We start from the raw sequence: 14,463 nt of genomic DNA, 5'->3' as shown, positions 1-14,463 counted from the left end.
TTAAGTAATTTCTAAACAACTGCATCTAGGCACATATCTAGAGCAGTGGCTTATCGAGCAGTGGATGTTGTTTACCTTGACTACAGCAAGTCTTTTGACACTGTCTCCCATAACATCCTCCCAGGCAAGCTCAGAAAGTGTGGGTTAGATGAGTGGACAGTGAGGTGGATTGAGAACTGGCTGAAAGGCAGAGAGCTCAGAGGGTTGTCATCAGCAGCGCAGAGTCTAGTTGGAGGCCTGTGGCTAGTGGAGTTCCCCAGGACTCATTACTGAGTCCCATCTTGTTCAACTTACTCATCAGTGATCTGGATGAAGAGACAGAGTGCCTGCTCAGCAAGTTTGCTGATGATACCAAGGTGGGAGGAGTGGCTGATAAACCAGAGGGCTGTGCTGCCATTCAGAGACACCTTGATAAGCTGGCGAGTTGGGTGGAGAGAAACCTACTGAGGGCAAGTGCAGGGTCTTGCAGCTAGGGAGGAACAACTCTATGTACCAGTAGAGGCTAGGGTCTGACCTGCTTGAAAGCAGCTCTGCAGAGAAGGACCTGGGAATACTGGTGGACAGCTAGTTGACTATGAGCCAACAATTTGCCCTTGAAGCCAGGAAGGCCAATGGTGTTGTGGGGTACATGAGGAAGAGTGTTGCCAGCAGGTCAAGGGAGGTGATCCTGCCTCTACTCACTCCTGGGGAGGCCACATTTCGAGTACTGCATCCAGTTCTGGGCTCCCCACTACAAGAGAGACATGGAGCTACTGGAGAGAGTCCAGCGTAGGGCTACGAAGATGATCAGAGGGCTGGAGCACCTGCCCTGTGAGGAACGGCTGCGAGAGCTGGGCCTCTTCAGCCTGGGGAAGAGAAGACTGAGGGAGGATCTTATCAATGCCTATAAAATATCTTAAGGGGGAATGTGAAGGGTGTGGGGCTGAACACTTTTCAGTAGCACCATGCAGCATGACAAGAGGCAGTGGGCACAAACTGAAACATAGGAAGTTCCACCTGAATATAAGGAAAATTTTTTTCATTGTGAGAGTGACAGAGCACTGGAGCAGGTTGCCCAGAGAGGTTGTGGAGTCTCCTCCTCTGGAGATATTCAAAGCCTGCCTGAATGCAACCCTGTCTAACATACTCTAGGTGACCCTGTTTGAGCAGGGGGGTTGGACTAGATGATCTCCAGAGGTCCCTTCCAATCTCAACATTCTTTGATTCTGTGATCTGTTGAAGTGTGGTTTGTTTCTTTGTGTATCTTTTTCTACAGCAAATCCTTCTGCATTAATTCTTATCTCTTTTTTTTTAATTATTATTATTTTTCAGTTGGGGCAGGAAGAACGATATGAATTGCTAAATGTACTGGAATTTACAAGGTAAATGGCATGTTGAACACCTAACATCTTTTATTAGAGTACTTTATGAATTTTTCTTACAAATACAAATATTTGCATTTGCTATATTTGTAAAGAAAAATCTTTTTTAAAGTTTTATACTTTACAAAGAGTGCAAGTTGTATGGCTTTTATTACTTTAGAGTGTATGACCATACTATAGACAAAACAATGCACATGAGTAAGATCACAGTCTGTTTGTATTGTAACATTATTTTCAGAGGTATATAATTTTTCTGTCATCTCCTTTTTGGCTAATATTTTTCATTTTCACTTTTACTCAAAGCTTCCAAAAAATTTCTCTGAAAATTTTTTTAAAGTGTGAATAGAGAGTATAGAGAAATGAGATTTTAAATTTATTTCTGAAAGCACTAGCACCATGGGAATGAATTAGAAAATTGATATTCTTGAGGGGAATAAGCTTCAGACCAGTATCAATTTATTATAATTTAAACAGTGATACTTCCTAGTGAAAAGAGAATTACTTGTGAATCTTAATCTTTGGAGGATTAAGGTTTTCAGTGGATACCCATCACTCAACTGTAAAGTTGAGTTCAGATTTTATAGTTGTTCTTTACTTACTCTGTGTATTCCCTAGTTTTACTTGGCACTGACTTGTTGGAGGCACTAGAGGTCACCCTTGTTCCACAGCAGAAGAAATTTCAACTCCAAAACCTAATACCATCTGAATGGCAATGTACTTTCAGAGAAGTAATCTGTAACAATTAAGACTCCCGAGTTAAGGGTTTCCAGGTGTTGTAAGTTGTTTTTCCTGGGGGAAAAAAATGCAAACTGATTTCTTGTACTGATTCCAGCATGAGGTTTTTTTACAGCGTTCCAGCATTAATAAGGGTAGGTTTTTGGAGAAGTGAGTCACAGAGGTAAAATCTGTAGGAATGTTTGGTAGAGTTGTGTGTTATGGTATTATTTCTTTACGAAGATCATAAGATGTACCTGTGAAAAGAGAAGTAGCATACTTATAAAATATGCTAGTAATATACTTTTATAGGCATGGAAGTAGTTTTCTGTCCTACCAGTGTGTAAGCATACTGAAAGCAAATGATAATCCGAAAGCAGTTAGTTGACAGTTATTCCTAAAAAGTAGTGCTGATCTCTGTGGAGGAAGTGGTGTCTTGATGAGTTTACCCCCAGTAGATACTTAGCTCAGATGTTATCTTATCACAACTGTTGTGATATCTTAAGCTCAAGGCAGTGGAGAGTAGTTGAGACCTTCTATTGTCCAGGGCTCCTCGGCTATCTCTGGGAAGCCAACATATAACACCTAGGATATGTACCTTCAGTGGAGTATAAAGGGAAGGTACCATATCAGTTAAGGATCCAGAATTAAAGAATACCTTAACGCTTTCAGTCATCCCTGTGCAAAGTACATGTACTGTCTTTTCACCTGGACTAGGTATAACCAGTCACAGAGATGAGCATGGTTTAAAGCATGTAATTCCTTGTTTTAGTAAGCATAAGCTATGTTCACTATGTGCCTTAAAGTTCTGATGACTTGACTTCCACAGCCTGCATCACAGCTTGTACATCAGTGCTTGCATCAACATGTGCCATTACCAGCAGTGCTACTAAGAGGTTTTGATTGTACCTACTTGTGCTGTTAGAGGAATGAACTGAATTTTTAGCACTAAAATTAATTTTACTGACAAGTATTGAGTATATTCATGATAATAATATCTCAATATCTGGGAATACTCACCATCTATTGACTTAATGACTGATCTTCATCTCCCTCACTGGGAAATTTCTCTACATTCTAGCAAAAGCCTTCTACAGCTTTTATAGAGTAAAGCTTCTTGTCTAAAGACTACTTTCAGTTTAGTATACAAATGTGTTTACTTGAAATGCAGCAGTAGCTTGACTAGTCTTCCATCCGATCCGTCCTACAAATAATACACATTGCCTTCATTGTTGTACTAGGCCTCCTTCTAGAGAATTTGAGATCTTAGCTCCTTTCCATCATTCAGTGAGGTCCAAAACTGATTCTGTTCTGTAACAAAAGACTGAAACTTCTAAATGCAGAAGAAAAGCTAGAGAGGCTGATAAAGGAGGTACCAAAGTCTCTGTAGTGGTGTTTGTTTTCTGTGGTTGTGTTGTTGCACTAATGATGAAATCATGATCTTAAATCTGAGATGGACTTTAAAGTAACAGAGCCAATCAGGAGCTTGTCCTTTTGCACTCCCAAATTCTGGAGGTAGCAAATTCTGTGAAAGAAGAAAGCATCTCTTTCCCCTTATATCCATCTTTAATCCAGCAACAACTCCATACCAGAATAGCAGGTACCAGCTATTCTGCTTCCCATGGTGAAGAAAACAAAACAAAACATTCAAAAGTTTTTCAGTTGTTTGTAATAGTGTTATTTCATGGTTTCTGTATTTCACTAAGTAAAAGAAATAAAACTGACATCATAAAAAGTCGAAGTCCTTGACAGTAAGTCCTACTCACTAGCTTTGTTGTAGTTTTACTGTGAAAATGTATTTATCAGTCAGGATTCAGTATCTGTCTTCATAGCTCAATTTTCAGAAGGCGACAGGAAAATACTATTCTCTGATACATCCTCAGTAGACTGATAGACATGCAACTGTATGCTGAACTTTGGGACTGCAGTTTTCTGGTATTGCAAAGCTATGGAGGTTTTACCTGTTAAATACATCTGTGTGTGTGTATAATATGTACGTATATAAAATTATAGTTTATACAAACCCTAAATAACTGTATTAGTTCCATAATTAAAGGGAACTTCCAGGGGAGCGTAAGGAATTTTAGTAGCTATAGGCTAGATCATTTTGCCAGGATTTAAAGTGAATCTGTCTGAGGCTTGCTTTTAATTTAGGCAGTATAAGTGCATTTTAGATGATCTGAATTTCTCCATTGGTCTCACAGCAGATGTCCAGCTGGGTACTGTCTAAAGATTATGGAACTCTGCTTGTCTGAGATTTCTTGGATAAGACAAAATGGAGAGAGATGCCTTAACTCTTTATGAGCTCAGTCACAAATATTTTATGCTGTGAGATGCTTCTTCATGGACAGTGTTTAGATGAAGGTTCTGAAATACAGTTTTGAAGGAAAAATGCCTACAAGCAGTTACCACGTTAACTCAACATATTTGGCAGTAAAAATGTTTTTTCCATCCCAGTCACCTGAAGAACATCATTCAGAATAGGCCTTATTTCTTTTGCTTTGACATACATACCAATAGTCTAAGATAAAAATGTCGGCAAACACAAATATTTATGAACTGTATACACACAAAGGGTACTTATTTCTCTTTCAGCACTAGGAAGAGAATGTCAGTGATAGTTCGCACACCGACAGGAAAGTTAAGACTCTACTGCAAAGGAGCTGTGAGTTTTATTTTATTTTCATTATATCAAAGAATGTGTGCTACTGACACAAACATAAAAGCAAAAGTTTATTATAACTGTAGTCATAGCATTCAAAATGGAGAGAAGGAAAATGCCTTTTTGATTTACTTAATTTTATTATTTAGTGTTTTATACTGTTTTTTTTTTTTTTCTAACTGCCTATGCAGGTAAGTCAGACCTACTCATTCTATTCTTTGTACTTTGACTAGCACCTCTGTACTTGCTACTAATTGTTTTCTTTTGTAATCCAATAAAATGTTTGAAGTTTTGAATTAGTTGATTATTTGTTTGCCCACGCAGCTTAGTATAAATGACTAGATAGGAATAGTAATCTAGCACCAGTGACTAGGTGGGAATTGTGATCTAACGTTGCTGTTATACCAGAAGTAAATTTTCCTGGAAACAAAAAGAATATATGGGAAGAAGATACTTAGATCACAGTGTATCCAGGAGGGTAGAGTTTTTCATTAGTTCTTGTTCCATATCTGAAGTCAAATTTGAGGGGCGGGAAGGATCCAAATCCTAGATGGTATTAAAAACTGAAGATGATTGAATATAAATGTCCATTCTATATCTTCTCAAGTGTAGACAAGAAGGTATCATTAATATTCTGTGTATTCAAGCTGGCCAAAAAAATCTGAGAATCTGAGAGTTATTAAAAACATTATTTTTTTTAACTTGTTGCCTTAATATTAAAGAGGAAGACAACATTTTAGGAGACAAAAAGCCTCATGTGGCAAGGCAAAGGTTTAAAAAAAATGTTCTTCAATATAACAACAAACTACAATAAAAACTGTAGGAGAAAAAAACTGCATGATAGCAGAAGTTGTAAATTTGTAGGATGTGAGGACTTTGGATGTACTTTCCTTTCCCTGAAAGAAACTCACTTCTAGTTATTTTTGGTACCAAAATAAATCAATACTGTGCATATTTTTCTGCCATTTTCCTACATAATTTGTATTGTCAACCCAACAAATCTCATTTATTCTATTAAATTATTCCAAGTTCATTTTATTTGCATTTATAAATACAGGATACTGTAATTTATGATCGTCTTGCTGAGAGTTCAAAATACAAAGAAATCACCTTAAAACATCTAGAGCAATTTGCCACAGAAGGTGAGTAATATTATGCAATATAAAACTAAATCTGAAACTCAATTTCTGTTCAACTTTTTATTTTTGTGGTTTTTATATTGTTGTAATGTCTTATTCACATTAAGTTTGAAAGTTACAATGTTTTAGTAATGCCTTCCAAAAACTGCCTTTCTTTTCCCCAAGAAGTCTCAGTAATAAGTTCACATCAAAAAAAAAAAAAAAAAAAAAAAAAGGAGGGGCATTTGGGATTAAATTAAGGCTTTTAAACTGAAGGTAAATTTTTTTCAAAGAGTAAACACATTGCACAGTTCTTCTGTGAAGATTTCACTTTCCCTGATGGATTTCATCTTCCTCACCCAAGAAGGAAAATTGCACAGGAAAAAGCAGCCGATGTAAAGGTGTTAGGATGACTAGCATAGTGTTTTCAAGGCAGCTTTACAGTATATTTTCTCTGTTACTGGTGGTTATAAGTGGAGCTGTCACCACTACTTTTCTATTTGCTGGAAGGGTTTCTGCTGTCGTATAAGCTCTTGCAGCACTGTTCTTAGATCTTCCTTTACCTGAGATAATAGAAAGGAGGCATGGCAAGGATTAGAGTTGCACTGTGAAGTATCAAAATGTTCTAACTGATCAAGGGAGTAGTTAGAAGCAGAATTATAATTGTTACAGGAACCTGAACTACAGATTCTTTACCTCTTCAAATTTTTTAACACAGTTGTTAAGATGTTACAAATATCAGTGATATGTCTTAAGAAAAAGGCTTTTACTTAAATTTTAACTTTATTAAAATAAAACTATATCTTTCTTGTCCCATATTGTCTTTCAGATTTTCCCTTTATGGAAAAAGTTACTTTTTCCTTCTTAAATAGGCTCTTTACCTTTTGATAGCTGAGATCTGTGGTCTGACTAAATCTTCTTGGTACCAGCAATGATCTTTTTCTGTATGTTTTACCATATGACTTCTCTAATTATTCTCTTTTGGTTTACCATGGAATTTATCAGTTTGGCTACTGTCATAGCCAACACCTTCAGTCTCTTGATTCTGTCTCTGATAGGAGAAGTAAGCCTCAAATCTTTTCATTCTGTTTCTTTTCCATAACAAGATCTCTGCAGAAAACATTTTGGTTAGCCTTAATTAATCTTACAAAGTATGAAAGTTATAATAAATTTGTTCTAGAAGAAACTTCAAAGTAGAACTAAAACTAAACAAATTTGACTGATATCACGGCAGCATAAAACCCCTGATACATTTTTGGTCTTCAGAATCTAGTTATCTGAACTGATTGGACAGTTCTCAGGGCAAGATCAGTCCAAGAAAAGGTAATAAAAATTAATTTATCTTGTAGACTATATGTGTGGTTGCAGAAAAGGCAAAATAGATTAATATCGGCTGTCCTGAGTGAATTAATATGATAATTTCAATCCAATTCTTAATTACCATTCTCATTAAATCAGTGATATAACAGATACCATATTTCCTAAGCACTCAAGCTAGACTGAATGAATCACAGAAGGGCTGAGGTTGGAAGGGACCTCTGGAGATCATCTAGTCCAACCCCCCTGCTCAAACAGGGTCACCTAGAGCATGTTAGAGCAGGGTTGCATCCAGGCAGGCTTTGAATATCTCCAGAGGAGGAGACTCCACAACCTCTCTGGGCAACCTGGTCCAGTGCTCTGTCACTCTCACAATGATAAAAGTTTTTCCTTATATTCAGGCGGAACTTTCTATGTTTCAGTTTGTACCCATTGCCTTTTAAAGTATTTTGTAGAGATTGATAAGATCCCCCCTCAGTCTTCTCTTCCCCAGGCTGAAGAGGCCCAGCTCTCGCAGCTGTTCCTTGTAGGGCAGGTGCTCCAGCCCTCTGATCATCTTTGTAGCCCTACGCTGGACTCTCTCCAGTAGCTGCATGTCTCTCTTGTAGTGGGGAGCCCAGAACTGGACGCAGCACTTGAAATGTGGCCTCGCCAGGGCTGAGTCAACATAAATGAATCAATAGAAAAAAGTGAAAAATTCTGCCTTTTAAAACCAGTGTTCATATATATTAGTGCTGAGAAGTTTGTTCAAGTGCTTTCTGAACTTTTCTGCTCAACAGATTAAAAAGAGACTCTTCAAAAGAGTCACTTGTTAAACTTTCAAAAATACTAAATTCAGTCTTAAATTTTTAAAGTTCATCTTTCTCTGGAATCGATTTAAAAAATCAGTATTTATTTTTGCATCAAATTTATATTGCAGCTGATGATGTTTCAGAGTTTCTGCTGTGTATCCTTTTATGTGGCAGTACAGTATGTCCTTGGCGTTTGCTGCATGTTCTTGATGTGTTGTTCAAAAATGAAGTGGTTAGCATGGCTGGCATTTATATTTAAGCATTTATTAAGCTTGAATGTTAATGCCTACTTGGATAAGTAAAGTGTATTTATTTTCTACATTGTTGTTCCGATCTGTTAAAAAAGCAGACCAAATGATATTTTGTTTTCCATTTTTCTTTGGGAAGATTTTTCTTTTCAATTATAATCAAAAGAATTTTCTTAAAAATAGAAAAATGATTAGGTTCTGATTTTAAAAAAAAAAAAAAAAAAAAAAAAGCTAACAAAACTAGCCCTGAAAAAACATTTGCTGATATTCTATACATATTGAATTCTTCACTTTATCACCTGCATATCTGTATAGTTTAAGATAACTTAAATCTTGTACAAAATTCTATTTTTCCCCCTGAAGTGTCACCCGTAATACATTCATCTGCATTGATAGAGTTACTCCATTGAAAAAATTTGTTTTTATTACATTTTTTACTTTATATATGTGAAACAAAGTCATTCAGGATATGAAACAGTAACTTGAAAATTGGGCATAAGTATACATAAAATACAGAATAAATTTAGGTTTTAGTAGTTTCTCATTGCAGGCATATTAAGGAAGGGACTAACAAATATTGAATCATGCTTGCTATCTGTTTTCTCCTTAGGTTTACGAACTCTGTGTTTTGCTGTGGCTGAAATTTCAGAAAGTGAATATCGAGAGTGGTTGGATGTCTATCATCGTGCTTCAACAGCTATACAGAATAGAGCACTCAAACTTGAGGAGAGCTATGAACTGATTGAAAAAGTATGTAGTTTTCAGGGGTTGGAGGAAGAGGTGTTCTTTTTTTTTTTTTTTTTTTTTTAATTCATGTTCCTTCTTTGTATTCCATGAAATCTGAATCTTTATTGAAAAATAATGCTTAGACAGAAAAATTTCTAGCAGTCTGACAGACAAGTCATGTAGTTCTTATGCTTCCGATGATCAGAAATGAAGATTCTTTTTACAAAGTTTTTGCAGTGAGTACTTGCCAAAAATTTTTTTTTTTTTTTTTTTTTTTTTTTTTTCAGTTGAGCTAATTTTTCAGAATTGCTATTATTTAGAATAAAATGTGAAACAGACAAAACATTTCCTTCAGGTATAATGATCTTAGACCCATAGATCAGTTAAGGATAGAAAAGAGTTTTAGAGGTCATCTGCTCATAATCCCTTGCTCAAAGCAAGACTAATTTTAAAGTTGGACCAAGCTGCCCAAGGCTTTGTCTGGTCAAATTTTGAGTATCTACAAGCATGGAGATTCTCCAGCCGCTGTAATCATTTTCTTCGGTGCTCAATTTCATTTTTCCTCTTTTCTGAATTAAAATTTCTGTTGCTGCAGCTTGTCAGTGTTGCCTCTTGTTGTGCTACTGTGCACCTCTTAGGAATAGAACTTCCCTGTAAGCAAAATATTAACAGAATTCCTTCAGTTAGCAAAAAATATTAATGGAATTCCTCCTTAGTCACCTCTCTTTTTTTGCAGGTTAAGCTAGGCCAGCTCCCTCAACTACTCGTAACACATGGTAATGCATCTTTGTGGCCCTCCACTGGAATTGCTTCAGTCAGTGTTGTTTTTGAACTGAAGGCCCAGAAGGGGATGTAATATCTAAATACAGCCTTCCAAGAGCAGGGTAGTAATCGCTTCCCTTGACTTTCTGGCAACACTGTTGCAGGAATAGCAAAGGATATGATTAGACTTGATTGCAGCAATTAAAAAGGATGTTGTGACTCTTAGATAGCAAAGGGAGTTCATGAGATCAATACCGTTTGAAGGTTTTTTTAATCCTTTTTTTTTATTTAAAGGCAGGGAGGGATTATGTTGGTGAAACTGCTATAAATTTGGAAGTTGAAAGAACCTGACATGTTTAATTTATCAAAAAAAGAAAAAAGAGGAAAAAAGAGTGAGAGTATATCGCTGCCATCACTTCTGAGACTTCAATTTATGTAAATATGCAATTTATGCGGCTAGAAAGAAGAAATTTTAAAATTATATAGCTTTGTTAATGCCATGGCTATCTTGCTAGCCATACAAATTTTTGTATTGACAAAAATTAGTACTAGTGTTAGTACTTTTTCAGCCTTGTAGTATGCAGACCATGCTACTAGGAGCATTGAACACAATTAGATTTATAATACTGGCATTAAGAGAGTTAGCTAGTTTTAAAGCTAGAGAAATGTGAAATATCAAAATGGTTGTATTCAGGGAAAACAGTGTAGACTAGATGTGTGAGGATTTAAAACCAAACATAATCAAGTTTATAGTCTTTAAGATGAGTAGATAGTTTTTACAAGGTGAAGATAAGTTATTACAAGTGAAAGAGGCTATAACTAAGGTACTCATTAGGTCTTCAAATCGGAGCTGCCTCTCAAGAAAAGGTAGCTTTTGCCAAACAAGCTATTGAGCTTGTGAGTAATTCAGTGAAGCTGTAGTGTTTGTGTTGTACAGCTTATCAAACCAAATAGATATTTAACTGAAAGCTCATGAGAATAAACTGGAAGATCTTTGTTAGTTGATACTAAGTGATTGATGAATTTCCAGAGTGCTAGTCTTGTGATAAATGTGGAAAACTTAAAGAATAAAACCAGCAAAGCACTAAAAGAGGAAAACTGAATTTAAATGAAAAAACTTCAAGTATTTAATACTCTGTCTTCACAGAATCTTCAGCTGCTTGGAGCAACAGCAATCGAAGATAAACTACAAGACAAAGTGCCTGAAACTATAGAGACGCTCATGAAAGCAGACATCAAAATTTGGATACTTACTGGGGACAAACAAGAGACTGCCATTAACATTGGTATTTGCATTTATTTTATGATTTTGTTACCTGATTTAGAAATCATAGATCTTGTTAGAGTAAAATTATTGTCAGAACACAAAGGTGTCTTGTAAAAATAATACTAATATATGGCATTCCAGAATGTTAACTTATTTTTCAATCTCTGATAGGGGGAGAGTGGAGAATGGTAAATTCTTCCTCCATTACAACAGTAACAGCTAGAAAAACTCATGTTATCCTAGAGAGGAGGAAAAAAAAATGGGCGTTTGTGCTTTTTGTAGCAGCTAAAATCATAAAGAATATATTGTTTTGTTTTTGACCGTAAGAGAGAATTATATTAAGGAAATGTAAGTATTCTTAGTTTCCTTTTTGAATTTTTTCTTCCTTCCAGAAAAGATATTATTCATAATCTCAACTAAAGCAAAACAAGACAGGCAGATTGTACATTAAAGTGTTTTAATCTTTATTATCAGTCAGAGGTTTCTTTTTTTCAAAAAAAAAATCATGACTCAACTAATTCAAATAGTGATAAATCTGTAGGTTAAATAGTAATATATGAAGACTGCATTTAAGATTTAAGATTATTTGCATAAAAGAGTATCAACACTTCTGCACTAATCTAAATATCTGCCCTGAGACACTGTTTTGATAATACAGATCCTTTTTATTTTTATTATTAATTTTTAATCTTAAGGAAATTTATCTGTGCATGCAACACAGTTAATCTAAGGTTATTTTTGTTAGTAACTTCAGGGTTGAGGAAACGCAATAATACCAGTATTTTCAGTTTATTAGAAGTAGTAGTGTATATTAGCTATCTAGGCCCACTGCATCATTAGCATACAGCATACTGTTTGGAGGAGGTGAATTCAGAAGCCTGACAGAGGCAAGGCTGCTGCAGTTCAGTGCCGTCAGGTCCAACCAGCAGTGAGGTTGAGAATGTATTCCCAGTAGACAAACACACATATACCACACATATTTACATATGCATACGGCCAACCACAACAGATCAACATGAACAGGCATGCTTAGCACTCACTCAGAAACAAACAGCACCAATGGCTTCATCCTGTTCCTGTTCTGACTGATCAGGAGAAAGATCCATCAGTGGGACATATATATGTATATATGTGTGTGTGTGTGTGTGTGTGTGTGTGTGTGTGTGTGTGTGTGTGGACAATGTGGATTCCCCAGTAGCTGGGCTTAGAAGCTTAATCTACCCAGTACCTGGGCCCTGGATCCCCAGTCTCCGCTGTTGCTGGCACCTGGACGTAGGAGCTCCCGAGGCCTGCAGCCCCACTCCAGTTGCTGGTAAAGAACTCTCATGCACAATACACACATGCACCTGCCTACGTATACTGTAGATCTGTCCTGTAGCTGTCCTTGGAGGCACAGTCCATCCAGAAGCTGGTGCAGTTAGCTGGGTCTCCCCTGATCTCTCCAGCAGCCAACTCTCTGTGGTCTCACCCTTAAGGAGTGAGGTACTTGCATACCTGACTCCCATGGCAGTTAACAGACATGCCAGCTAGTGTGCTGCTAGTGATGATACCATACTCAGTCACACGCCTCCAGTTGCTGGTACCAGACACATGAGCCCTCTGGCCTGGGGTCTGACTTCAGTTGTAGCACTCAGACCTACACACACAGAGTAGAGACTCCCTCACCCAGGAGAATAGTTAGAAAAAGGAATTTAACAAGCAGACAGGACAGCCCTTTATTCCTGGTTTCCGTGTTTATTCCTCCCCTAAACATCCCATGATAAGTCTTGTGCAATCCCAAAATGCTCTCCCTCTGCATCCCACAAGGCATCCCATACCTCTAGGCAGTGACCCCACTTAGTCTGAAACGTGCTCTGAACAGCTGCTCCCACTGACTCACTTTACTGGGTTTCATACCCGGGCAACAGGGCTGATGCTTTCCTGGGACAGCCCTGGGAGGAGCTGGACAGGATGTCCATCCCTCTGAGTAGTTTAATTTGGGTTCCTCGGCCTGTCACCTTGCCTCTGTGCACTCTTCTGTGCTTGGGGAGATAAACCTGACCACTCTCCTGTGATGGGCCTGGGAGTAGCCAGGCAAAATGTTACTCAAGTTCCCCATCTGCCATTGTGCCTCTGTTTTCCTTTGCATGTGTGCAGATGAGCTTTCTGTCACATAACCGAATACATGTTTTGTTTAAAGCTTCAAAAGATAACAGAAAAAATGAGAGTATTTTTATATGCAGTTATTTGTAAGAAACGCGTTTGCATTCCAAAAATGTACAAGTCTAAGGGAGATTTATTTGCTGTCTTCAGCTACCTGAAAGGGATTTATAGAGAAGATGCACTTTATTCAGAGGTGCTCAACAGGATGAGAAACAACAGTTGCAAATTTCAACAAGGAAAATTCTGACTATTCTGACTTATTCCGTATATCCAACTTTTAATAGAATGGAAAATAATAATTTTTTTAACCATTGTTTTCAGTTGGGGCAGTTTGGTTTTAATTCTGTCTATAGTTTGCTTACATAAAAAAATGCTTCGTTACATTGTAAAGGACTTTATCAAGCAGATTTTGAAAGCAAAAATATTTTTAACAGGTCATTCCTGTAAACTGTTGAGAAAGAACATGGGACTAATTGTTATAAATGAAGGCTCTCTTGATGTAAGTAAAACCTGCAAAGTTTTCGATATAAGCAATAATTTTAAGCGAAAAAGTGAACACTGTTTTATTTAACTACTTAAAAAAAAAAAAAAAAGGATCCAGAAGAGGGGAGGGGAAGGTAGAAAAAGAACTTTTAGCATCTGTTTATCTGGCGCATCATTTAGTATTGCATGTTTGGAAGACTTGTCCTCTTTGTGAATAAATGTTGCTGAATAACTAGAAAGCTAGTCCACAGCTTCCAAAACCACAGTGTAGCCATGTGAAACTCAGAATGATAATCAAAAAAATTTCAAATAATAAGAATTAGTAGTAGTGCCATCTCCTACGCAGGCAAAGAGCTGGCAACCCCACATGCTTCTGGTAGCACCAGGCAGTACCCAAACTAATCCCAAGTTTCTTGTAATGCTGTTTCTTAGAGCATTCTTAATATCTACCAAAAAATAATTTTTATTATGTGGTTAAACAACTCAAGTTCTAAGCAGGATATTGACCTACAAATAAAGGTTGAAACTACCAATCTACAGTGCTTTGTATTGAAAAGATTTTCTAGATAAGCAAATGCAATGAGCAAATAACCAAACACATAAATTTGCAATAAGCAAATGCAGAAATGCAAGATTACACATAAAATTCTGTGAAAAGAAGAATGTAATTCCTGTTACCAACCTTTAGAAGAAGCCTTAAATTAACTTAAAAATGGAAGCACTTTTCTAGCAAAAATTTCCTGTACAGCAGGCCTCTGTAGAAAACCCTGAAGCTAAGGTTAATTTACTCTATATTATGTTCAAGTTGCTCAAGACTGCGTTTAAGGAAAGGAAGAGGGGGAAAAAAGGTAAATAAAAATAAAAGAATCAGT

General features: G+C 36.8%; 1 protein-coding gene across 3 annotated transcripts in view; it reads left to right on the top strand.

The window, feature by feature from the left end:
- The window catches only part of ATP8A1 (ATPase phospholipid transporting 8A1), a 117,768-nt gene that overhangs the window by 43,291 nt on the left and 60,014 nt on the right, over window positions 1–14,463 (top strand). For all 3 annotated transcript variants that reach the window (XM_062575507.1, XM_062575509.1, XM_062575508.1), the window contains 6 exons: window positions 1,312–1,361; window positions 4,671–4,740; window positions 5,795–5,879; window positions 8,822–8,961; window positions 10,847–10,985; window positions 13,543–13,607. In XM_062575507.1, coding sequence (XP_062431491.1) covers window positions 1,312–1,361; window positions 4,671–4,740; window positions 5,795–5,879; window positions 8,822–8,961; window positions 10,847–10,985; window positions 13,543–13,607 — 549 coding nt within the window. The remainder of the gene's footprint in view (window positions 1–1,311; window positions 1,362–4,670; window positions 4,741–5,794; window positions 5,880–8,821; window positions 8,962–10,846; window positions 10,986–13,542; window positions 13,608–14,463) is intronic.

This window comes from Rhea pennata, chromosome 4, assembly GCF_028389875.1.
Source record: "Rhea pennata isolate bPtePen1 chromosome 4, bPtePen1.pri, whole genome shotgun sequence".
Lineage (NCBI taxonomy): Eukaryota > Metazoa > Chordata > Aves > Rheiformes > Rheidae > Rhea > Rhea pennata.
The sequence above is the reverse complement of the archived record's forward strand: the minus strand, read 5'-3'. Positions and strand labels throughout refer to the sequence as shown.